This window comes from Geotrypetes seraphini, chromosome 7 (assembly GCF_902459505.1).
Source record: "Geotrypetes seraphini chromosome 7, aGeoSer1.1, whole genome shotgun sequence".
Taxonomy (NCBI): Eukaryota; Metazoa; Chordata; class Amphibia; order Gymnophiona; family Dermophiidae; genus Geotrypetes; species Geotrypetes seraphini.
Genome location: NC_047090.1, coordinates 141,188,494 through 141,215,362, shown reverse-complemented (window position 1 = coordinate 141,215,362; position 26,869 = coordinate 141,188,494). Strand labels below are relative to the sequence as shown.

Genomic DNA, 26,869 nt, shown 5'->3' with positions numbered 1-26,869 from the left:
GCTCATTTTGTCTGCCAAGATGTTTTGCTATCTTGTTAAATAAACCGCTTTGAGAAATATGCCACAAGCAATTGCCCAATACCAAATCTAGATCGCTTCCATTCAAAGGGGGTGAGAACCCATGCTCCGTTGTTTGTTTCTGATAGAACATGGCAACTTGGTTGTCTGGGTGGACAAGGACTACAGGACTGGCCCCTCCCACAAGGCCTTGTTCTGGGCATTTGGGACTTGGACAAAACTTTGTTCGAAAATGTGGTATAAAGATAGATGTCCTGATGATCTGGGCATCCCGATGGCCTGGACTTCCAGATAGAGGATTTTCAAAAAATATATATTTCTAGACATATGGTGGCTTGCCTTTCGAAAATAGGCATTTTCTTACTGCTGCCTTTGGACATCTAGCGCCTTATGTCCAAATCGAACTTACACGTATGTTTTGAAAATGCCCCTCAAAGACGATGTCTGAATTCAAGAAAGCATGGGACAAGCACGTGGGATCTCTTAGAGAGAATAGGTGATAGTGGATGAAGTTGATGGGCAGACTGGATGGTCTATTTGGCCTTTATCTGCCAACATGTTTCTTTATCTCTTTTTAAAGTGGCAGTGCCATAGCAGGTTCCATGGATGATGTCACCCACATATACCTGCTTGTACTTGGATAAATGGTAAGTTATGCATGTATCATTGAAACTTAGGTGCACACATTTAATACTAGTTCTATTGCAGATGTCTTATAGAGGTGTAATTTCACCGTTACACTAGTTTCTGTAAAGGAATGTAGGCGCCTATGCTCCTTTATAGATCAGACTCCTTCCAGGCACTCTCTAGGTACCTATTTATAGGCTCACAGAGAATTACCCCCTATGTGATTAAAGGGTTTAAATTTGAGCTAAAAGATCATTGGTCTTGATCCAAGCTAGTGATGCCTTCAGACATACTCTGGTGCATTTCCAAAACAAATGAATTAAGTAGTGAAACTCAGCTAAAGGAATTTTTTGCTGTCAAACATAGTGCTGACAGTTTTATAAGTTTGTTGGAACAGTATAAGCATGAAAATACTTAGTCAAAACAGTCCATTGCTAGTTGAAGAAACAGTTTAATGACAGTTCTGCAATCTGTATTATATATACCAAAACTTCATGTACAGACTACGATGTACGACCTTTGAATGTCACCAATCTTTCTCCACTGATGTGGAATGTTACCTATATGGTTATTTTACTTTAAAAAAAAATATATATATATATTTTAATTTCATTAAGAGGCGCACTTATCAATGTGGGCTACCATTAAGATGTTTTCCCATTTTATACAATGAGACCTAGTTACAGTACATACTAACAACTTGGGTTAACAGTAAAATAACACATCTTAACAGTAGCCCACATTGATAACTGCGCCTCCAAATCAATTTTGAAGGTAATGGAAATCACGTTTCTCAAAAATATTTTTTGCTGCATTCCATAAGTATCTGCTAGGTATTGCCTCCCTACCACAGAGAAAACTCAACTAGTAGCTTCAAGAAGGAATAAACTTGCAATTCTCTTTCTGTAAGCCATTGTGCTTAAAATATGGATATTTATATGACATTTCATATTTATCACCAATTTAACAATGCTTCCTTAAATTTTACACTACATTAAACCTCACCAGGTTTTTCTTTTAATATAAATCTAAGTTTTTCGCTTTTCCCTATAGAGAAGTTACTTTCAAGTCAGTGAAAGTTCCTGGACCATGATTAAAAGTCTTTGCCAATTAGCACTCAACAACTTCAATTCTCTTTTTTTTTTTTTTAGTTCAAGATGAGTAGGAACCTAATAAGGCTGTGATAAAAGGGCAAAAGGCACTGAGAGCCAAAAGGAGGATTAATGAGCTCCACCATTTATTTGTCTTCTTAACAGCTGAACTGTTACAACTATTGACACTCATCAAAAGGTTCGACTCTGAACCCTGTCCAAGCTCTGCAGGCTCCAATGGACATCTTCAAACCCAGAGAATGGCAAGGCAAGAGCTTCCCCTGTGTGATGCCAAAACCAACAAAGCGCCATGGATCAGGTAATGAAACTTCAGCTTTTCCCCCTTTGAGATTTATTTACTGGCAGCTGACAAGGGGCAAATTCAGCTCGAATTGTGTAGTCAAGGCCTTGTCAAGCCTTTAGAGGCACCCTTGTCTTGAAGCACCTCCATGACTGGCATTTCACTCAAAAGCCCTCGGTACTGGTCCTTAACAGCTTATGACATCACAAAGGACACTCTAGACAGATGCCTACATGGCATCCTGCAGCATTTTAAAAGAGAATTAGTGGTTTTAATTATGGTCGTACTATGAAAGGGAACCATGCAAGCTCCACAGGAGACCTTTGATCAGGTCCTTTTGCTAGCACAATGCCACGGAACTGTGACTATTCCTAGTAAGGGGCCTTTTCTTGCTGAATGACTCACCAGTGATCTTTGAATGCAGACAAGCTTCTAGCCCTCCCTCTTCATTAGTGAGCATTTCTATACAGAGGCCTATATAGTGCTTGGAGTCTAGGAGCTATACAATCAGGGGAAAAGAATCCCTACAGATTCTGGCCTCTACTTAGGAAGTGCTGAAGGACTCTGAGTGACTTTATTCATTAAAACAGGTTGCTATTAATTAACTGTCGTAATAAAATAAAGAACAATTATTTGCATTTCTTAGTATGTTCTCTTTAGTAATATGTATAAAAGATTCTTGCAACTGAAATGAATTTTTAGAAACTCAGCAGTCTCTTTTTAACATTTTGGCAGCAGGAGACTACTAATTATTGAGACCAGATCGACAAGAGAACAAATAGAGGTAAAACACAAATATGAAAGTAATTAGGAAAATAAGAAATCCAGTTCATTTGTCAACCAGTTCATGCAACTGAGGTAAACGAAAAGGAAATCAGCTTTTCTAGAATACCACATAAGCAGGTACAATAATAAGCAGACTTTTGTAAGTACTTCTCAATACTGTTTTAGATTCCAGATTTAAATTTGCCAATCCCACAGTCAATTTCACAAAAGTATAAAATGTATTTATTAATTTTTGCATGTTCGATCTTTCTCTCTCTTGTTAATTTCACAATTTGTTTCTTGCCATTCAATCACAAGAAAAAAGACACCTCTAGGAATGAACCCCCTCAGATCTGCTCTTCTGTTAGCTGAGGGCAGTGGCAGCCGGCTTCCTTTTCCACAGGCTATAAGTATGTATCCGATTCCCTGATGTATCTGACTCCCTGCCCAGTGGCCAGGAGACTACATTACTGCCGAGTCAGGGGGCTGGCCCCAACAGGTGTTTATTCTTTTTTTTCCAATTTGAACATTTTCACTGTAACTGATTCTCAAACAAAAAAAAAAAATCATCTTAGTGGCAACAGTAATTTAAGTGTTAAATAATCTAATCATCAAACTGATTTCTGGTCTACAACTGTTGGAATTAAATTCCAAATGAAGTATATTTTATAAATGTTTATTAAACATACTTTTTTTTCCAAAAGGATTTCTCTCATTCCACAATGCTCTTTTGAAAATTATAGTTAACAGAATTTGGCATAGGTTGTTAAAGAGAGTATCTATATTTAATACAATATCCTGAAACAAAGAACCACATTAAAAAAATGTCCTCACCAGTCACTTATAGTTTCATAGAAACTGTTTAACTTAAGAGCTCTCTAAGTTGCCGGCCTAGATGCCACCACAAGAATTTCACCCTATAAGAAAAAAATGGTGCTCTCAATTTTTCATATTTAACCAAATTATGACTTTTTCAGTCTGCTTAACTCTCCTTTCATGTGTTCTATGGCTTCAAATATTGCGCTCTTCTCTGGATCCTCTTTGCTTTTCTCTATATACAGGGTGAAATGTTTGATTATCTCAGATAACAATAATTCAGGGTTGATGTCCAGTCCCTGGAGATGCAACATCCTCTCGCAAGAAATAGCATAGTTTTTATGCCAATTTACTGGATGCTTTTCATGGGAATATATAATTTCTTTATACAACTGCAAAACAAACCAAAATATATTTTATTAATTACTGTTTTACATACTTCTAAAAAAAATTTTTTTTTTTTAAAAAGGTAATGTACCGAAAAACAGTGGGTCAAAAATCAGCTTTGGAAATAGTGTTTTTCTGGTCTCCTGTAGGGCCCTTTTACTAAATTGTGCTAAGAAATGGGCTAAATGCATCCTTGCACTAGCCTTTCCCATGAAGTAAGCCCATTTTGAGCACAGCTGTCAAAAAGGACTTTTTTATATTTTTTTTATTTCTGACTGTTTGCTAATGACAGCTCTGGTGCGTGACAATTTAAGAAAATTACCATGGCTGCATGTAACACCTCCTATGCTAGCCGGTTAGCGCTTCAGTGACATCAGCTGGTTAGTACATCTACGCCCATTCTCTACCCTTGACATACCCCCTCCAAAAATAAGTAAGTACTAGACACTTAGCATGTACAGCTGGAAAAACTTATGTAGAGTACTTTAGCACATCCTGTGTTAGTCATTTTTGCTGTGTAAGGCTTGTACTAGCACCTAACACAGCTTAGTAAAAAGGCTCCTGTGTGAACTGAAATATATTACTTTGGTTATTGGCTTTGGATGTCTGCTTTGATTCAAATGATATATAGGGTTGGTGTTGGGAGAGGGGAGTGGGGAAGAAAATAGGGCAGCTGCCATAGGCACCACAGCTCCAGGGGGCCCCATGGTCCGGGCATCTCAGTCAGCTATCAGTTCTGTCTTTGGCCCTGGTCCCGCTAAACTGGGAAGCAAAAACAAAAGCTGCAGGAGCTTCCTTCTTGCCTGCATTGCTATAGGCTCTGCCGGTCTTGATCGATCCTGCACCCCTCTGAAGTGGATTCCTGTTTTTGAGGGCTGGGATTGAGACCGGCAGAGCCTGTAGTGATGCAGGCAAGAGGAAAGCACACCTTGCTCTGTATTTGGTAAAGGTCTGCCTGTGTTTTTGTGTGTGAAGAAGTCATTTAAAGTTATTTTATTTGTGGTAGTAATGGCTGGCGAAGAGATGAAGGAGAGGGGATCGGGGGCCCCCTCCTTAATTTCTGCACTGGGCCCCAGCACGTCTAAAACAGACCCTGATGATATACCAGTGCAAATAATTTGCTAAAGTCTATTTTAAAAGTTACACATACAATAGAGTCTCGATTATCTAACATAAATGGGACCAGCCCCGTTGTCAGAAAATTGAAAAGTCAGATAACATGGAACATATTGAAATTGCATAGAAAATGTGTTTTCGAAGTGCTGCAGTGAAAGCAGGGCCTCAGTAGTAAATCCAAACAGAGGCAGATGCTGCCCTTTCACCGACTTGGATGCCAGGAAAGTGGAAAAAAAGACACAATGACATCAACGGGGGTCTGTCGGATATGCAGGATGGGTGGCTAATCAAGACTGAGGCAGCCTTGAATGCCCACCTTGCTCAGTAAAGAAGAGTCCAGCTTCATTGTTAGTTATCCTGGCAAAGGAACCTGACCACGTTAATCTATTTCAGCTAGCATATCCCTAACCTAACAATGTGCAGCTCCATCCCAGTGCAAGCAGGACTTGAGCTCTTGCTGCAAGCAGTCAGGGCTTCTGGGTGACTTGTCCCAATCGAACAAGATCACCAACTGTTTCAGGTCTGAAACTTACAGGTCTGATACCTTACTGGGGCTCTGAAGACCAAACACCGATATCAGTACAGTAAAAGGAAAAAGAACTTTAATGATGATGTAATTTGGGGGGGGGCAGAGTCAGCATCCGAAAAATCGCAAATAAGCGAATCCGCAGATACAGAAACCGCGGATACGGAGGGAGAAGTGTAGTTCTAAAATAAGCACCATAGTATCTAAAGACTAAAGAATGTATATCTATCTTAACTTAGAAAGGGTAGCAGGTGGCATAAACAGCGGGCTAAAGAAGCTGGAAGATGCCCGAGACAACATCTTTTAAACCCAGCAGTCTCCTCTCCTCTCCTTACCCATGGTAACCAATCATATTTATCAATGATCTAGAAATAGGAATAACTAGTGAGATAATTAAATTTGATGTTGACACAAAGTTGTTCAAAGTTGTTAAACTGCAAGAGGACCTTGTGAGATTGGAGGACTGGGCATCAAAATGGAGATGACATTTAATGTGAGAAAGTGCAAAATGATGCATGTGGGAAAGAAGAACCTGAACTACAGTTACGTGATGCTGGGTTCTATGTTAAGAGTCACTGCCCAGGAAAAAAAAATCTAGGTGTCATTGTTGAGCATATGTTGAAACCCTCAACTCAATGTGTGGCGTTGGCTAAGAAAGCAAATAGAATGTTAGGAATTATTATGAAAGGAATGGAAAACAAAGATGAAAATGTTATAATGCCCTTGTATCGCTCTGTGTGCAGTTCTGGTCGCCGCATCTCAAAAAAGATATAGAGGAATTGGAAAAGATACAGAGAAGGGCAACAAAAATTATAAAATGGATGGGATGACTTCCCTATAAGGAAAGGCTAAAGCGGCTAGGGCTCTTCAGCTTGGAGAAGAGACAGCTCAGGGGTGATATGATAGAGGTGTATAAAATACTGAGTGGAGTGGAAAGGGTAGATGTGAATTGCTTATTTTACCGTCTTTGCCTATGCAGACAATATTCAACTAGTACTTCTCAATTTAGACGATCCAAATGAAATTCTTTCCATCAACAAAAAACTTGACAAGATTCATGACTGGTTAAACTCAAACAAATTGTAACTTAATACCACTAAAACCAAAACAATGGTCTTTCCTTTCAAGAAAGATAGTTCTCTTCCGTCTCCTATTAAAATCAAATCCATTCCAATACATACAGTATGTAATATCAAGCTTCTAGGTATCACTATGGATGAATCTCTCACTTTCCATGATCACATAAGTACAATTATAAGGAAATGTTTTTATCATTTACGAATGATACGCTCTCTAACTAAATTTCTTGATACATCGGCCTTAAATACTTTAATTCATTTATTAGTTATTTCTTGTCTAGATTACGGCAATGCCTTATATCACGGTATTACCAAAAAAGAGTTAAAACGACTACAAATAATCCTGAACACAGCCTTAAAAGTTATCTATAAGGCCAAAAAATTCGACCACGTAACTCTTCTTCTGATAAAAGCACATTGGCTTCCCATCCATCACCATGTCATTTATAAAACTCTATTATTGATTTTTAAAACAAGGAACAATGGACAGCTAGAATTCATTAATAATTTTTTTTTTTTTTTTAATTCTTTATTCATGTTACATCTTACAACATGTGTATCAGACAATATCATTTAAACTTATACAATATCACTTGATTAACTTTCATATACAACTTAAGTTATACATTAATAAATTTTTGATACCGTACGCATGTCGTGATTTCTTCGTTCCTCAGAGCAAAATTTATTAGTAATCCCAGCCTTGAACCATATTAATACTAGAAGAAACACTATTTTTTCAGTAGTTGCCCCGACCCTCTGGAACTCAGCACCAAATGCTCTTAGAGAGATAACTAATCTTGAGAAATTTAAATCTTTCCTTAAGACATTCCTTTTTAAAGATGCCTTTCAAGTGTAAATGACCTTTTAAGATTTTTATTTTAAAAAAAACAACAAAAAAAACATATTATCTTCTACAAGTCCACTTCTATTGGACTTACTTGTTTTTAACCCCACCCTTTTGTTTATACCTTTATATCTTACTTTTCTTTCAGCATTCTAGTTCTCCCCTTCTTTTCCACTCATACCCGTTTGTCCAGTCATGTATGTCATTGTTTTTATCTAATCGTGTATGTTTATTTTGTTAAAGTTATGTTAAATTATATTATATGTTTCTCATGTTTTTATCTGGTTTCGGTCTATAGTCACGTTGTCTCTCTACCCTATTTTAAAATGTATAACCACCTTGAAATAAATGATAAGGTGGTATACCAAAATTTTAATAAACTTGAAACTTTGCAAAAATACTAGGACTAGTGGGCATGCAATGAAGCTACTAAATAGTAGATTTAAAACAACCTGGAGAAAATATTTCTTCACACATGTGTAGTTAAACTCTGGAATTCATTGCCAGAGAATGTGTTGAAATCAGTTAGCTTAGTGGGGTTTTAAAAAGGCCTCAAGGTTCTGTCCTTGGGCCTGCTCTTTTAACATTTTTATAAACGATATTGCTGAAGGGTTGTCGGGTAAGATTTGCCTCTTTGCAGATGATATTAAAATTTGCAATAGAGTAGACACGCCGGATGGTGTGAATAACATGAAGAAAGACCTGGCAAAGCTTGAAGAATGGTCTGAAATTTGGCAGCTAAAATTTAATGCTAAGAAATACAAGTCATGCATTTAGGCTGCAAAAACCCGAGGGAACGGTACAGATTAGGGAGTGAAGAGCTTATGTGCACGACAGAAGAGCGGGACTTGGGTGTAATTGTATGTGATGATGTTAAGGTAGCCAAACAGGTTGAAAAGGTGACAGCGAAAGCTAGAAGGATGTTAGGGTGCATAGGGAGAGGAATGGACAGTAGGAAAAAGGAGGTATTGATGCCCCTGTATAAGACTTTGGTGAGACCTCATTTAGAATATTGTGTACAATTCTGGAGGCCACACCTTCAAAAAGATATAAAAAGGATGGAGTCAGTCCAGAGGAAGGCTACTAAAATGGTATGTGGTCTTCGTCATAAGGCATCTGGAGACAGACTTAGAGATATGATAGAAACGTTTAAATATCTATGTAATGTAAATGCACATGAGTCGAGTCTCTTTCATTTGAAAGGAAACAATGCAATGAGAGGGCATAGGATGAAGTTAAAAGGTGACAGGCTCCGGAGTAATCTAAGGAAATACTTTTTTACAGAAAGGGTGGCAGATGCGTGGAACAGTCTCCTGGAAGAGGTGATAGAGACAGAGACTGTCTGAATTCAAAAGGGCCTGGGATAGGCACATGGGATCTCTCAGAGAGAGAAAGAGATAATGGTTACTGCGGATGGGCAGACTAGATGGGCAATTTGGCCTTTATCTGCCATCATATTTCTATATTTCTATAATTTCCTAAAAGAGAAGTCCACAGGCCATTATTGGGATGGCTTGGGGAAATCTACTACTTATTCCTAAGATAAGCAGCATAAAATCTGTTTTACACCTTGGGATCTTGGCAGGTACTTGGGACCTGGGTTGGCCATTGCTGGAAACAGGATACTGAGCTTGAGGGACCTGGGTTGGCCATTGTTGGAAACAGGATACTGAGCTTGATGGACCTTCGATCTGTCCCAGTATGGCAATTCTTATGTTCTTATGCCATGGGGCAGACCAACACAACTGGTTACTTGCTATAATAGCCTTACTGTGGCACATTCTGGCCTCGGCAGCTCAGCATGGCCAGGCTATGCACTTCATCTCCCTCCCCTAGTATGACCTGATGATGCTGGCTACAGTTACAGTAGCTGTGCTGTGGAAAAAGCCAAGAGGGTAACCACCAGAGCTCGGAGCCAACTCTTGGCTAGCATGGGTGCTTGGTAACAGTGCCCATGAAGGCAATGTACCCCTGGATTCCACATATAGTGCCCAATTTGGGCACTGATCCAAAATGTGCACACAACTTAATTAGACAATGAGCAATAATTAGGCACCAACAACCAACTATTGACATTAACTGGCACCAATTAAGATCTGGCTGTGTGCTATTCCATAATGCTAGGCACCCAATTACCATAGCATGCAACCCAAAAAGAGGTACGACCATGGGAGAGGTATGGGCGGGTCAAGGCCGCGGCTGGAGGGTCTCCATGCATGTGTGGATGTTGACATGATGATGTCACGCGCATGTGTGATGTCACCATGCTGATGCCCGTGCATGGGCAGAGGCCCTCCAGATGGGGTCCTCAGCTTGTTAAACTTGAAATTACTATGCCAGTGGGGAGGTGCGGAGGAGAGGCACCAGCGCCAGCTGACTCATTTACAGGACATGCCTCTCGCAGCACAACCGGAATCTTGCCGCAGCACACTACTGTACCACGGCACGCAGTTTGCGATACACTGGCCTAAGCTCTACCTAAATTATAGGACAGACAAAAATGTTACAAGTGAAACAGAAGTTGATACTAAAGGAAAAAAAAATCACTAGCAATATTTGCCCTGATAGCCTATTATTTAAAGGCGAACATATCACGTGAGTTGTAAATCTCAACAAATGCAGTGAACCAAATTTGTCTATGTGTGATAGAGAGAGCAATAGCAAAGTTAAAATTGCTGGGTAAGTAAGCCAAAGGTTCAGTCCTCAGAACATATCTAGTATCAGCTGGGTTATCAAGTTATTCAGGATGAATATGCAAGAGACAGATTTGCATGTAACAGAGGAAAAAAATGCACATCTATCTAATGCATCTTGAATGCACTTGGAATATACCAAGCACAACAGGCACAACCAAAACTGAAAGAAAAAACAAAAGCTACATACTTTGAAAGAATTTGCATAAAGATGCGCTTTCATATCTGGAGACACCTGAGTATTTTCTGCAAGCTCAAAAATATAGTAAGTGGTTTTCATCCTAGAAAACAAAATAAGTTTTATAATGTCAATCATGCAAGTACTTAGATTCAAATAATCTGCTATAATAAAACTCTTAGGGAGCATGCAAACTTCAGTCTCTGTGTTCTGTGCCTCCGTGCTACCGTGCCGCTGCATGCGCAGTAGAGTAGAACTCTGCTTGCGGTGGTTTCACCATTGCCCTCCCTCGGTGATGCTGTGAGGCTGGATCCAGTGACGACAGGGCCTACCAAGGGGGGGGGGGAGAGAGAGGGCAGAACACCCCGGGTGGAAGCATGAGGGGGTGTTGCGATCTCAGGGCAGGCAGGAAGTTTAATCATGGCTCTACAGTGATCCCTCGGAGGCTCCTGGCAGCTCTGAAGATGAGGCAGCAGTCCGGGAAGAGCAGGGCTGGGAAGAGCAGAAGAGGGTCCAGGGAACGAGTTAGAAGACAGTGGGAATGTGAATGGACCCCAGCTAGATAGGCAGGTAGGAGAGAGAGAGTACATGGATGGGGTGGGCCACCACCACCTCGGCGAGCGAGGGCTAAAGGAGCCCCCCCTCCCCCGAGAAAATGAAAGCGTGGAGGAGTGCAGAAGTGCGCGCTGGGTCTCGGCTCAGCTTGCCATGGCCCAGCAGTTCGCGCATCAGGCGACGATCCAGCACCAAGGGTGAGCGAACGGGGTCCAGAGGGGAGATGGGACGCGTTTGCCCGTTGTGTAGCTGGGCAGGTATGTGCGGGCAGCTGGCCACAGCTGGACTGAGGAAAGGGCAAGGGATCCCTTAGCTGGCACAGGTGGAAGGCGGATTCAGTGAGGGTCTGGGCAGGGAGAAAGAAAGAAAGAAAGAAAGAAAGAGACATTGGGAGGGAGAGAGACAGAAAGAAAGAAAGAGATAGGGCACAGGGAGAGAGAGAAAAAGAAAGATAAAAAATATAGACGGGGCAGGCAGAGAAAAAGAAAAAAAGATAAGACAGGGGCAGGGAGAGAGAAAGAAAGAAAGATAGAAAGAAAGAAAGACAGACAGACAGCGGGAGGGAGAACGACAGAAAGAAAGGAAAATAGAGACGGGGCAGGGAGATAGAGAAAAAGAAAGATGGGGCAAGGATAGAGACAGAAAGAAAGAATAAAAGATAGACAGGGCAGGGAGAGAGACAGACAGAAAGAAAAAAAGATAGACAGGGCAGGGAGAGAGACAGAAAGAAAGAAAAAAAGATAGATGGGGCAGGGAGAGAGAAAGCAATGTTACTTACCGTAACAGTTGTTATCCAGGGACAGCAGGCAGCTATTCTCACTAGTGGGTGATGTCATCAGACAGAGCCCGATACGGACGTCTCACAAGCACGTGTTGCTTGTAGAAACTTAAAAGTTTCGAGATGCCCGCACCGCGCATGCGCCGGTGCCTTCCCGCCCGGAGAGCCGGGCGTGTCTCCTCAGTTCAGGTAGCTAGCCTGAGAAGCCAACCCAGGGGAGGTGGGTGGGACGTGAGAATAGCTGCCTGCTGTCCCTGGATAACAACTGTTACGGTAAGTAACATTGCTTTATCCCAGGACAAGCAGGCAGGTATTCTCACTAGTGGGTGACCTCCAAGCTAACCTCAGTGGGATGGAGGGGGAGTTGGCGACTTAAGAGAATAAATTTTTCAACACTGTTTGGCCAAACTGTCCATCCCGTCTGGAGAAAGTATCCAGACAATAATGTGAGGTGAAAGTGTGAACCGAGGACCAAGTGGCAGCCTTACAAATCTCCTCAATTGGTGTTGATCTGAGGAATGCTACTGAGGCTGCCATTGCTCTGACCTTATGGGCTGTGACCTTACAAGGAAGTGATAATCCAGCCTGGGCATAGCAGAAAGAGATACACGCCGCCATCCAATTAGAGATGGTGCGCTTTGATATGGGTCTTCCCAACTTATTAGGATCGAAGGAGACAAAAAGTTGGGGGGTGGTTCTGTGTGGCTTGGTACGATCCAGGTAGAAAGCCAAAGCACGTTTACAGTCTAGAGTGTGAAGGGCCGATTCTCCGTGGTGAGAATGGGGCTTAGGAAAGAATACTGGAAGTACAATGGATTGGTTGAGATGAAATTCGGAGACCACTTTAGGCAGGAATTTCGGGTGAGTGCGGAGGACCACCTTGTCGTGATGGAATACTGTGAATGGTGGGTCCGCCATCAATGCCTGGAGTTCGCTGACTCTGCGAGCAGACGTAAGAGCTACAAGAAAAAGCACTTTCCAGGTGAGATACTTAAGAGGAGCCCTGTTGAGTGGTTCAAACGGGGGCTTCATGAGATGGGAAAGGACTACATTGAGATCCCAAACTACTGGGGGTGGTTTGAGAGGAGGGTTAACATGAAAGAGCCCTTTCATAAATCTGGCGACCACCGGATGGGTCGAGAGGGGTTTCCCTTGTAGAGGCTGGTGGAAAGCTGCAATAGCGCTCAGGTGGACTCGTATGGATGTAGACTTGAGCCCAGATTGAGATAGGTGTAGGAGATAGTCCAGCACGGAGGATAAGGAAGCTCGCTGAGGTTCCTTTGATTTAGAAACACACCATGAGGAGAATCTAGTCCATTTCTGGGAGTAGCATTGTCGAGTGGCGGGCTTCCTGGAAGCCTCCAAGATCTCCCTCACTTCTTGTGAGAATTGGTGAGGGGTTACGTTGAGAGGAACCAAGCTGTCAGGTGGAGAGACTGCAGGTTGGGATGAAGCAGTGATCCTTGATGTTGAGTAAGTAGTGAAGGAAACACTGGAAGTGGTACAGGTTCCCTGCTGCTGAGTTGAAGTAGAAGGGGGAACCAAGGTTGTCTGGGCCACCGAGGAGCTATTAGAATCATGGTGGCCTGCTCGAGTTTCAGCTTGACCAGAGTCTTCTGGATCAGCGGGAATGGTGGGAACGCATATAGAAATCGTTTCCCCCAGTCCAGTAGAAAAGCATCTGCCTCGAGGCGATGAGGAGTGTAGATCCTGGAGCAAAACTGAGGCAGTTTGGAGTTGTGGGGAGCCGCAAAGAGGTCTATCTGAGGCGTCCCCCACTGTGTGAAGATTTGGTGAAGGGGGCTGGAATGGAGAGTCCATTCGTGAGGTTGTAGAAGACGACTTAGGTTGTCTGCTAAGACGTTGTTCTTCCCCTGAATGTAGACAGCTCTGAGGAAGGCGTTGTGGCGAACCGCCCAGTCCCAGATTCGTAGAGCTTCCTGGCAAAGGAGGGCCGAGCCCGTGCCTCCTTGCTTGTTGATATAATACATGGCGGCCTGATTGTCTGTGCGAATGAGGATCACCATGTTGTGAAGTAGGTGTTGGAAAGCTTGGAGAGCACTGAAGATGGCTCTGAGCTCCAGTAGATTGATTTGATGTAGTCTGTCCGCACTGGTCCAGAATCCTTGGGTGCGGAGACCATCCAGGTGGGCCCCCCCATGCATAGTTCGACGAATCGGTTGTGAGAACTTTCTGATGGGGGGGAGAGTGCAACAGCAAACCTCTGGATAGATTCGAAGAGGTCATCCACCAAAGTAGAGACTGCCGAAGAGCAGGTGTGACTACTATGTGTTTGGTTAGTGGATCGGACGTCTGATTCCACTGTGATGCCAGGGTCCACTGGGGGATTCTGAGATGGAGTCTGGCAAAGGGTGTCACATGTACTGTGGAGGCCATGTGGCCCAGGAGCACCATCAGTTGTCTCGCCGGTAGGGTTTGGCGAGTAGACACCGACTGGCAGAGATGAAGAAGAGCCTCCATGCGTTGAAGAGGCAGGAATGCTCGGAGTCGACTGGTGTCCAGGACTGCCCCGATGAAGGGGAGGGACTGGGTGGGTTGTAGGTGAGACTTGGAAAAGTTGATCTCGAAGCCCAAGTTCTGGAGGAGGTAAGTTGTAGCCGAGACCGCCGAAGTGACCTCTGGGGCTGACGGGGCCTTGATGAGCCAGTCGTCGAGGTATGGGAACACCTGTAGACCCCTGTCCCGGAGTGCCGCGGCCACTACCACCAGGCACTTTGTGAAGACTCTGGGGGACGAAGAGAGGCCGAATGGTAGCACTCGATACTGTAGATGCAGATTTCCCACCCGAAATCTGAGGAACTTTCGGGAGGCCGGGTGAATGGGGATGTGAGTGTAGGCCTCCTTGAGATCCAGGGAGCATAACCAGTCGTTCTGCTCGAGGAGGGGGTATAGAGAAGCCAGAGTCTGCATACGAAACTTCTCTTTGACCAGAAACTTGTTGAGGGCCCGAAGGTCTAGAATGGGTCGCAGGTCGCCCGTTTTCTTCGGGACGAGGAAGTACCGGGAGTAAAACCCTCGGTTCAATTGGTCTGACGGGACCGGCTCGACGGCCCGAAGCTGAAGTAAGGTTTGGACTTCTTGAAGAAGAAGGGCGGTCTGTGTCGAGCTTGAAGGATACTCTCTTGGAGGATGGTCCGGGGGGACCCGATGGAAGTGAAGAGAGTATCCGTCTCTTATGATGGTAAGGACCCATAGGTCCGTGGTTATGGCCTCCCATCGATGGTAGAAAAGATGGAGGCGGCCCCCTATGGGAGAGGCTGAGGGGTGCAGAACGGTGTCGGTTATGCTCCCAGGAAGGGAGTCAAAAGGGCTGGGTAGCCTTAGGTGCAGCCGGTGGCTGGGGTTTTTGCTGAGACTTCTGGGGAGGTTGTCTCTTCGCAGGTTGTCTCGCAGCAGGCGTTTGTCGGGGCATGTAACGCCGCTGGTAAATCAGGGGTGGCCTGGAAGGTCGAGACTGTTGAGGTTTGGGTTTGGGCCGCAGGATGGATTGAAAGGATTTTTCGTGATCCGACAGCTTCTTGGTAACAGTTTCGATAGACTCATCGAACAGATCAGCTCCCGCACATGGTACGTTGGTGAGTCTGTCTTGGAGGTTGGGATCCATATCGATTGTACGGAGCCATGCCAGGCGGCGCATGGCTACCGCGCTTGCGGCAGCACGTGCCGAGAGTTCGAATGCATCGAAGGAGGATTGCATCAGCTGGAGGCGTAACTGGGAGAGGGAGGCTACCACTTCCTCGAACTCGAATCGAGCTTGGGTGTCTATGAAAGGAGTGAACTTGCGGAGCACCGGCAAGAAGAACTCCAGATAGGAAGAGAAAAAGAAATTGTAGTTCAGCACCCGTGACGCCATCATGGAGTTTTGATAGAATTTTCTACCAAATTTGTCCATCGTTCTCCCCTCTCGGCCCGGCGGTACAGAGGCGTAGACCTGAGAGGGATGAGAGCGTTTAAGAGAGGACTCGACCAGTAGGGATTGGTGAGAGAGTTGAGGGCCTTCGAACCCTTTATGGTGCACGATGCGGTATCGAGCATCGAGTTTGCTGGGAATCGCCGGTATGGAGTACGGTGTTTCGAAACACTGCATGAAGGTCTGATCCAGCAATTTATGCAGAGGGAGCCGAAGCGACTCCGTTGGAGGGTTAGGTAAATGCATGGTGTCCAGATACTCTTTGGAGTATCGGGAGCCCGTGTCATGAGTCACATCCAGATCATCCGCCATTTGTCGGAGGAATGATGAGAAAGACAATTGATCCGCCAGCGTCGGTTTGTGAGACGGGCTGGAGGAGGAAGAGGCCTCCGGGTCCATGGACATCGGGGAATGGCAAGGAGAGTCGGGTACGGGTGTTTCCTCGTACTCCGGTCCCTCCGGTGGGGATACCTCTGATGAGGGGTATCCCATACGTTGCAGTTTTTTCTGCGGTGACACCTCCGAATGGCGTGAAGAGTGCCAGGATGAGTGTCTGGATCGATGTCCCTCTCGGTGGCGGGACGGAGATCGGGATCGTCTGTGCATCGCATGGTCTCCCGAGGCCCCCAAGTGATGGATAGGGCTGGAAGCGGTGGATCGTAACAGGGGTTGCGATGCAGGTTCTTGCGATGCTACCCAAGTCTGGTAAGGAGTGCGGAAGAACTCTTCCTGACTATGCCCAGGGCTTTGATTATCGATCGGAGGTCTGGTCCCATGTTGGCGCGGAGGCGTAATGGGCTCTAATGGCGGCATATCAGTAAGCGAGGCTTGCCGCATGGGCATCGCCGCCCTCCCCCGTTCGTCCTCGTCGGTTGTCGAGGTCGAACGGCGTGGGGGAGGGGGAGGGGGCGGACCGCCCCTTTGGACCGGTACCGGGAGGTCACCCTGTATGGCAGCGATGAGCCCGGGTCCGATGGTCTGCATGAGCTCAACGAATTGAGCTTCCAGCATGGACCGTAGCGAAGCCGATAAGGAGGGATCCGCACCGAAAGGGGGTCCTCCTGCACGGACATCGCGTTCCTTCGAGGTCGAGTGCTTCTGCTTGGTAGCTTTCGGCACTTTGATGACCACTGGTGGTACTGTGGAAGGAAGAGGTACCTGAACCGAGGAGACCGGGGCAGGCACCGACGTCGAGCTCGTGGATGGTGTCGGGATGAACGATGCCGGTTTCACCACACTCGATGCAGGAGGGGTCGATACCGGTTTCGCACGAACCGGGGAGGTATCAGATGAAGTGGAAGCTGAAGGATCCTTAGCTGCGTCCATCTTGAACATCGACTCCCACAGTAGGCAACGCCGTTTGAATGAGCGTGCCGTAAGGGTAGAGCAAGGCCTGCACGATTTCGGAATGTGGTCAGGACCAAGACACTGCAAACAGCGTCGGTACGGGTCCGTGAGTGAAATCGCGCGTTGGCACTTGCTGCACTTTTTAAACCCGGTGATTGGCCGGGACATAGGCCGGAAAATCTCCGCCGCGAGGTCGAAGCCAGTAGGCCTGAGCCACGTGGCCGGCCCGTTCGACCCGCCGGAGGAAATAATCTTTTTTTTTTTTTTTTTTTTACTGAAAAAGAAATGTACTACAATTAAAAATAAAAGAAAGCGAAAAACGCGGACAAGGAAGGCAAATTTAACTGAATTCAGCTAGCGCATGATGAAGTTGAACTTCTCAGCTCCGCGGAAAGAAAAGAACTGAGGCGACACGCCCGGCTCTCCGGGCGGGAAGCACCGGCGCATGCGCGGTGCGGGCATCTCGAAACTTTTAAGTTTCTACAAGCAACACGTGCTTGTGAGACGTCCGTATCGGGCTCTGTCTGATGACATCACCCCCTAGTGAGAATACCTGCCTGCTTGTCCTGGGATAAAGAAAGAAACATAGATGGGGCAGGGAGATAGAAAGAAAGGAAGAAAGAGACAGGGGCAGGGAAAGAGACAGAAAGAAAGATAGAAAGAAAGGAAGAAAGAGACAGGGGCAGAGAAAGAGACAGAAAGAAAGATAGAAAGAAAGGAAGAAAGAGACAGGGGCAGGGAAAGAGACAGAAAGAAAGAAAGACAGACAGACATCTATTCTAGCACCCGTTAATGTAACGGACTTGAAACACTAGTTAATGCATAAAATGCATATCTGAAAACAAGAACCAGAAAATGCTGCATTCAAAGTTTATTTTTTGCTTGCTTAGCTATTTCTTACAATATGGCTGATCAATAGGACTTATCGTTTGGCTACTATATATAACAAGGTGGGTCAGCAAGAATGACTTACCTTTAGAATTAAGGATGATAAATCATTATTTGAGGTTTAGGTGTTTAATAAAGACATGATTGTTTCAGAAATATTTAGGAGAAAATTCAACTCTACTGACAATTTGTTTTATTACATACAATTTAGAGGGTATTGTAGAATTTTATGTACAGTATCTATGGAGCCCTTTTACTAAACTGCACTAAATAACACATACTTAACAAAGAAAAAATGCAGGACACACTAAAGCGTTCTGTGTTTTGTCATTTGCATGCAACTAAACAAGTAGTATTTATTTTTTTGTATTTTCTAAAGGGGTCGTGTCAGGGTGAAGAATGGGTATAGAAGCACTATTCAGCTAGCGTACTGATAACTAAATAATAATAGCGTACGTGATAACTAAATAATGCTGACAAAACAGGAGCCATTAGCACCTCCTAAATAGGATGCAGAAAATGCTCCTGTATTAAGTTTATTTTTAAATGGATATGTGCTAATGCTAATAGCACATGACCAGAAATTCAACAAAATAGAAAAATATGTATTTTATGGGCCATGCTAGAAACATAAAAGATTCACAATAAATATTTTCCCTGACATCTATGAGTATTTTGCATTATTTTCATGTTAGGATAATCTTTTCTTTATACCATAATTAATCAAAGATATACCATTTTTGTATACATGCACTACTTATAAGCAGTATAGGATGAAAATTCTTTACCTTGCTTGCCACATTTCTTCATTTGCAACAGCCTCCCATGAAGAACGATCAAACCTAAGAAACAAAAATATACCTTATCAATATGCCTTTTAAACAATATATACAAATTATGGGACATTTTTGCTAAAGCTTAGCACATGCTAATACAGCATTTAGTATGAACTAATGTCCATGTCCTATTTTATACCCATGGGACACATGGCATTTAGCATGTGCTTAGCTCTGGTAAAAGGGCCCCTGTATATCCAGTATCTTTAACACAGGACAATTGCAAATTAGAGGCATAGCTGTTTTTCTATATCTGTTATATACTATTGCATTATAATGGAGATCGTTCTACAAGGGGCCGCTGAAAAGTTGGGGCAGTCTCCACTGAGGTCTATACATGTAGTCCAGCGATTTTCTACTTTTTATGTTCTGTATTTTTCCAACAGAACAAAAAAAGTGGAAAATCACTGGACTATGGGCCTATTTTACAAAGCTGCGCGGTAACGGCCCCGAAGCCCATAGAGGTTTAAAGGGCTTCGGGGCTGTTGCCGCCCTAAGTATATAGCCTTTGATGGAGACTGCTCCAACTGTGTTGGTTGGGTTAAGAACTTTTCAGCAGCCCCTCGTACATGTGGAATTAGCAACATTTAAATGTAAAGATTGCAAACACATTTAAACAGCTATTGAAAGAACTTCTATATGTGTACATATATATATGTAGACTAGTCTTGAAGCCCATTACATTAACAGGTGCTAGAATATATGTCTATCTGTCTCTCTCCCTCCTATTGTCTCTCTCTCTCCCTGGCCCCCTTTCTCTGTCTTTCTGTCCCTCTCCCTGCCCCTGTATCTTTCTTCCTTTCTTTCTGTCTCCCTCCCTCCTGCTGTCTGTCATTTTTTCCCTCGAGATTCTCGGCGAGAGGGAGAATTAAAAGTCCTTGAGCATGCGCAGATGCATGCTCAAGGCAGGCAGAAGCCGGAAGATCTTCTAGGCACTGGCACGATCTGTGCCTGTGTGCCGGTGCCAGACGGGGATCAGAGTAAGTTTAAGTAGTTCGGGCGGAGGGGCCGGTTCGCGCGGGGGAGGGTGCCGGTTGGAGCGAGTGGGGGGAGCGATGCCGGTTATCGGGGGGGACGTATCAAAGCAAGTTTCCATTATTTTCTATGGGGAAACTCGCTTTGATAAACGAGCATTTTGGATTACGAGCATGCTTCTGGAACGGATTATGCTTCTAATCCAAGGTACCACTATACTTTGCACCTGCTCAGAAGCACATGCAAGTGCTAGCAAACCACTTATTTGGACTCAATCTCCACCAGTGATTGAAGGAGCAATTGTGCTAACATCTCCTTAAATAATTCATTAAAAAGAAAAGGTATTTTATCCAATTCCTTAATTAGCAACTTTTGTACATGCAGCTTTGAGAAATCCATCACATATACGAGGAAACACTGGCAAATATGTATATATGTTGCAAGATTAAGTAACTACATGTGTAGTTACTAGTGATTATACATGTAAAGCCCCAAATGATGATGCTCTATTTCTGTATGCATTTTTTTCTGCTCACACTGTATGTGCCAACCAATAAAAAAATGAGTCTTCAAAGTATGCCAACCAATACACATGTATTTGCTGGTGTCCTTATACATAATTTATAAAAGGCTTCATGTTCAGCAGAGCCTTTTGTATAATACTAGGAGAATTAAGAAGAACTGGGCTTGAATGTTCCAAATTCTACCTTAACATTCAATGTAAAATGGTGCTTACCATGTATTATTGCATCTTTCTCTGCTAAAGTATTAACTCTACAATTTCATTAAAAAAAAACCCAAAACTTTCCATCATGACATGAAAGACACTCAGTATCTGAAGTTGCTTTTAAAAATACAGAGTACTCAAAACATGTCTTAATGTAATCCTCAGCGCACACCTTCCATATTCTTCAGTCCAGTTGTATATGGTTGATGTTAGATTTATCCATTTCTCGGTATCAAAAACATTGTTGAAATGAACAAGTTTATCACAAACACCCCAGGGCCACAGCGAATAGCTCTTTCTCCAGGAAGGGTCATCATCATCAATTCCTATACACACAAAGGTTTCTTTACTGTAAAACAAATGACATTTTATTTTCATTGAATTTCAGTTATTTTTAACCTGATCATCAGAAACTACTGAGCGGTTCAAATTAACTCATAAATAAAGTTCTTGTAGATATAACATTTTACCTGTATCAAACAATTTTTATTTGCACCATTCTCATATACATAATATAAGAGTCTTAAACTGCAGTAACGTTCTGCATTTCTAGTTTGTCAACTGCCCTGACTATAGCATAGAAACTAGAAAGCTGTTTCCAGCAAAAGACATGTCCAGCATTTGCTCTCTTTGAGGGAGTGAAGGGTAGTCTTTCACTAATACTGTAGTTACACCATTGTACAGCAAGGGGTGCTAGCTCACAGAGTGGAAGAGTAACAGCATCCCTGAGTCATGGGGGCAGAAATCAGGCAAGGAGAAGTTCGTATGTCCTAGAGTGGAGTCTTGGTGACTTTTGCTATCAGCGAATCCACCTTAGCCTGAACAAACATCTGCTGGAAATCAGGAGCCATAAATGGTCTTAGCTACCCACAGAAAGTCCTCCGGGGCCTCCCAGTATTCTGTAACAACCCTAGTGATGTCTGGATGTGAGGGAAAGAACATGTTCTGGGCTAGGGAGTCATTCATAACGTAGCACTGTGAAGTTGATGCTTGCGGGGATTCTAATTTTAATTCCTGCAGTGAGTCTCATAATAAGGTCTGGGAGCAATGCTGTTTTCCCCTTGATCTAGGGCCACCGCTGCCTCTTGACAAGTCTCAGTCTGGAACCCAAATCTTCCATGAGAAAAGCAACTCCCTGGGACAATAAAGGCATGTATTCAGACCACCAATCATCCTAGTCCTTGGTCTTAGGCCGGAAGGTACTCTGAGACAGAAACCCCGCATGCTCCACCCCTGACATGCCTTCAGAAGACACAGGAGGACCCTGACAATTTAAACAGGCACTCCACATCAGACTTACAAAATCCGGAGCAAAGTCCTACCTTGACGGCCCAAAGGACCCCTGCAGGGACTCAATCAGTTTCCTTTTAGGCTCTGTGGCAACTGCACATCTGCGCTTCACCAACTCACTGTTTGATGGCCCCGGCAGGGATCTCTTCCCTGGATAACAAGCTCCCTGTGGATCCCTAGCTCTAGAGTCTCAGAGGTGGATGAGCTCATGACTCCCATCCCCCCCCTCACGTGCCCCGTGGTATGTGGAACACGGACGCTCTTCAGCTGACCTTCCAGCAAAAACTTGGCATGATACAGGGTTAGAAAGGCTTGACGAGTCCATCCCTATCGATTTTCAGCAAAACTGAGGGGTTTCGACACAGATAGAGGCTTTTAAAATAAAACTGGGCAATCTAAGATAGCAGCCGCTTCGGCGATTTTAATGCCAAAAACAGCCCAGGGAAGCCAAACTACGTAAAAATAAAAAAATTCAAAAACCAGGTTTGTAGGGGAGGAGGACCCTATACCTGGCCCCAGAAACTCCTAAAACTGCAAACTTCAGAACCTCCTCCCCCGCCAGATTTTCCCCCATAGGCTGCAATAGCCTTACTCGCTGTGCCATGAGGCGCCTGCCTACTCAGATCAGAACTGCAGCTAAGATATTGGAGAAGATTTCTGCCTCAATTAACTCCACAATCTGTGGTCGTCTGGCTGCTAGTCAAACTGAAGTAGGACTGAGCCTCAACCCTTTTCTAATCCTCATGCAGTGATGGGGAGAAGAAAATGCAGCCCAGATGGATGAACAGGGGGGGGTGGAAAAGCCTGCGCTCAAGCTCCTAAGTCAGGGATTCGAGCAAGCTACTAGGGGAATGGACCCAGAGCTCCAAAAATATTAAAGCAGGCTGGATAGACAGGTATCCTCAAAGGATGATCCTGCCAGCTGCAGACCTCAGTGCAGTGAGTCTGCGTTTTCTCCCAGGCAAAGGTCTAATGTTAATGGAAACCTCTGGGCACCAAGCCTCGAAATTTGTATCCAAAAACAAAACCTGAAAATAACAAAATGTTTGAGCTAGAGAATGACATGGGAACAAACTTTTCCCCGTCCCCGCAGGAACTCAATTTCCCCGTCCCTGCGAGTTTTGTCACTGTCTCTGTCCCATCCATGCCTTAACTGCACAAGCCACTTATTTTAAAGTGTTTGATTCTTGTGCTGATGAGGACAGAGCTTGCAGGAATGGGGCAGAAACAGGAAAAAAAACTCTCCAGGATGGGACGGAAAATGAATTTCCATGGGAACGGAGAAAAATTTGTCCCCGTGTCATTCTCTAGTTTGAGCAAATCAGAAAGATACCTTCTCAACTTGCTTGCAGACCAGAAAACTGAGGAAGCATGGGCCAGCCCACTGGGAAGCAGACAGAGTTGATAGATGTGCGACATTCTTCTGCAATTAACTTGCAGGTTCAGGGAAATAACACTAGCAATCAGGACGATTAAACACATTGCACTAGAAACAGGCTTCTGCATACAGTACAGCTGCATACACTAATCATTTTAAATGACTAACATCATGTGAAATGCTTACTGTTTATTTATTTTCAGAAAATGGTGAAGATTATATGTTCGGGTTCCATCAGCAAGAATCCCTTCCACAGGATGCCATCTGTTTGCTGGAAAGTTGATGCCTGGAAAATGCTTTGCTATTTTTGGCAAATACCACTCATAAGTCATCATCTGCAAAGTAAGCAAGCTTAAAATAAAGTGGTCCACAGATTACAAAAAAACCCCATTTTAATTCATTATAACAATACTAAATTGACTTATTGTAATTTCAAGATGTTTAAATCACTAGATGTTACATTTACACAGTTATTTTTAAAAGTAGCAATACACATCTGTAATACTGTATTGACAGATATATAAAATGTATTAACAAATACCGTAAGTTCTAATCAAACTATTATATTCTGATTCTACTAGTAAAATAGAACAACATATTTTTCTTCAGTTAATCATTATCCAATCCAATTACTTAATTTGTTGAAAGTTCATCCTGGAGGCAGATTTAATTGTAAAATGAAGTACTTAAACAGCTATATTTCTTTCTTTCTATATTATAAATTTATTTTCTATAGGGATCTAAGTAGGTCGGGACATGCACATTTGTGAGACATGTACAAGAACACCTGAGAACACACTGGAAAGATAATTTTAGCCCTTTAATAAACTTTAGATGGCAACCCATCCTTGTCCGGAAAAAGCAGCACCTACAGCTGGTATAAGTATGGGTACCTAAATGTTGCACATGAATAACTTACAGTATTCTATAAGTCATGTACATAGGTGGCATCTCAGTATTATGTCCTGCCCTTGTGTATGCTCCCTCCTGCAAATAAACACTTCATAAGTTATGTGAGTATAAACAGCAAAGAACTTAGAAATACAGTACTCTCCCGATATTCACGTGGGTACCGTTCCAGGAACCCCCGTGAATCTTGAAAAACCGTTTAGTGGGGGAGACAGGAGAGGGCAACCGGAGAGGCAGGAGAGAGCAGTCGGAGCGCCGGCGAGTGAAGGAAATCACTCACGGTATGCTCCGTCCGCCTCTTCCTGCACTAAAGTCGGGCCTCACCAAACAGGAGCTGCTTTGACCCGCAGCTCCTGATTAGCGAGGCCCGACTTTAGTGCAGGAAGAGGCGGTCGGAGCATACCGCGAGCGATTTCCTTCACTCGCCAGCGCCCCGGCTGCTCTCTCCTGCCCAGTCATTCGCGGTCAGAAAATACCGCGAATGACCGGGACTGCGAATTGCCGACTACGAATGACTGGGAGAGCACTGTACTGTTCTAGTACTTGCATGGGTATGTGTATGCATATACTCATAACTACTAATATTCTAATCATCTACACGCATAGGACCAGATTCAGTAAATAGTGCTCAAATTTAGGCACTGAGAAAAATCCACAGTAAAAGGATTCTCCTGACTGATCATTCTATATAGAATAGCACTTAGAGTGGATTCCCAAACTGGGTGCATAACCCTAGAATTCTAAGACACTGAACTGTAATATCTGGAAGGCTCCTGACCCGCTCTTAGCCCTGCCTCCATTTGGGTTGCTCAAGAGATACTTTGGAAGTGCTTCCTTCCCCATCCCCATGCTCATGTAAATCCAAATTAGTGCCAATTAACTCCAATAACTGGTAATTAGAACTAAACTGATGAATTGGTTTGCACACTATCTGGGCTCTGCACTCAAATATGGGCGCTCAACTTTGGGCAATCTATAGAGAATCCAGAGGATAATGCATATGCAAATATAGTGCCCAGATAAAGTAGTGCCCTTCATTTGACACTAAGTGCCGGATTCTCAAAAAACTGCCTGCCTACACCTAACTTAAATATTTTAATTGGTTTTAAGTGGCGCAATAATTGATTGTGCCATTAAAAACCAACTCAAAATGGATTTTAAAAAATTACATGCTGCTAGGCACCCTCTGGGTTTGGCACCTGAGTCAATGGTGCTTCGTGACACCAAAGCACAGAGGCACTGGACTTCTATAGACAATTCTATAAGGACTCCAGGTTCCAGAAAAGTAGGCCTGCAAAACCCTGACCTACATTTCCAGCGCCTAGGTTCCTTTATATTTGCAATTCTGTAAGTGGCGCCTGTCCGTGATTGACACGCGGCAGGCTCCTCTTCTCTAGGCATCTTCTGCATCAGGCGCCGCTTACAGAATCAACCCCTAAATGGCTTTAACTCAGAGGAACTTTGAGTATTAGAAAACTTATGTCATGTTACATTTTTATTCTTTGAATACAAATAATATATTATTCTTGGATTTTACACACAAGTGCTGTATACCTACTGCCTGATCCAGCAATGAGAGATCAGGTCTCAGTCCCTCGCAGTACTGAAGATAACGAACTGCATTTCCAGGTAAATCTCCTCTAAGCAACATTATTGCATCTGCACTCATGGAGGATAAAATGTTCCTTCCAAATTTATCCACCACATAGTTGCTGCTTTGGTCACAAACACTAAATAAAAAGAACAAAATGTCTTAAAATACGAAAGTTTATTTTGTCTATGAAAGTTTATTTTTGCTGTAAACACTATGGGGCTCATAATCAAAAGAGAAAAACGTCCAAAAACCAGCCTAAGTCGGTATTCGGACGAACATTTCTCAAAAACGTCCAAGTGCCGATAATAAAATCGGGTTTTGGACGTATGTCTAAACGACCTAGGCCTTCATAGTGCCGCTGAACGACCAAAGCTAAACGGGGCATTTCAGGAGGCGTGTCGAGGGCGGGACATGGACCGGCTTAGACTTAGTCGTACAGCATGTATAACCGAAAGTTTTACAACAGAGCCTAGACGGAACTTTGACGTTGTGACTTAGACCATGTAAAACATGGTCTAAGTCACAAAAATCCATCTAAAGTCACCAGATAAGCATTGAAAACACATAAAACAGACCCCCCCACACACATTACCCCAGTGATCACCAAACCACACCCATAAAAATTTTAATCACAACTTTAAAATTCAGCCTCCAGACCATCATCACCTGGCCGTTTGGCATAGAAAAGCCTAGTCGTCCAGCACAGAGGCAGCTTAAGTCGACTTGGGAATGGGTTAGGGACTCATGGAAAGGAGGACCCATGCCCATAAACCCCTGGAATCACTGTATTGATACTTAAACATGTGCACTGCCCTATACACCCCCAAAACTCTTTTGTAGTGGCATATATATGGCTCCTGCAGCCATAAGGGCTATTGGGGTGGTAGATAAGTGGGTCTAGGGGATTCTGGAGATGGTTTGGGGGGGCTCACCATGACCTATAAGGGAGTTGTAGTGAGGAGAAGACATGGCACCCTTTTTGTGAAGTTCACAGCAGTGCCCTGTAAGGTACCCCACTATTTAGGTGGCATGTTTGGGTGTGCAGTCCATCACTTTGCAGACCCCTCCCACGTCCAATAGGGCTTGTTCTAGGCGTTTTGGACTTGGACGGAAAGTTGTACGAAAATGTACGAAAATGAGCCCTGCGCCTGCTGCTTCCTCTTCCGGCGGTTCGCCCTTTCTCTAACGTCAAGCCCTCTTGCCCCGCCGACTCCCCG

The 26,869-nt window shown here is 43.8% G+C and overlaps 1 protein-coding gene across 2 annotated transcripts in view; it reads right to left on the bottom strand.

Moving 5' to 3' along the window:
* Positions 1-1,364: 1,364 nt before the first annotated feature.
* TMEM260 (transmembrane protein 260) overlaps positions 1,365-26,869 on the bottom strand; it is a 125,886-nt gene continuing 100,381 nt past the window's right edge. The window contains exons 11-17 of one of the 2 annotated variants that reach the window (XM_033952092.1): positions 25,617-25,788; positions 23,336-23,484; positions 23,105-23,194; positions 20,654-20,830; positions 18,732-18,785; positions 10,457-10,547; positions 1,365-4,010 (exon numbers count right to left, since the gene is read on the bottom strand). In XM_033952092.1, coding sequence (XP_033807983.1) covers positions 3,765-4,010; positions 10,457-10,547; positions 18,732-18,785; positions 20,654-20,830; positions 23,105-23,194; positions 23,336-23,484; positions 25,617-25,788 — 979 coding nt within the window. In that variant the 3' untranslated portion in view covers positions 1,365-3,764. The remainder of the gene's footprint in view (positions 4,011-10,456; positions 10,548-18,731; positions 18,786-20,653; positions 20,831-23,104; positions 23,195-23,335; positions 23,485-25,616; positions 25,789-26,869) is intronic. The other variant, XM_033952093.1, reaches the window with a different exon arrangement.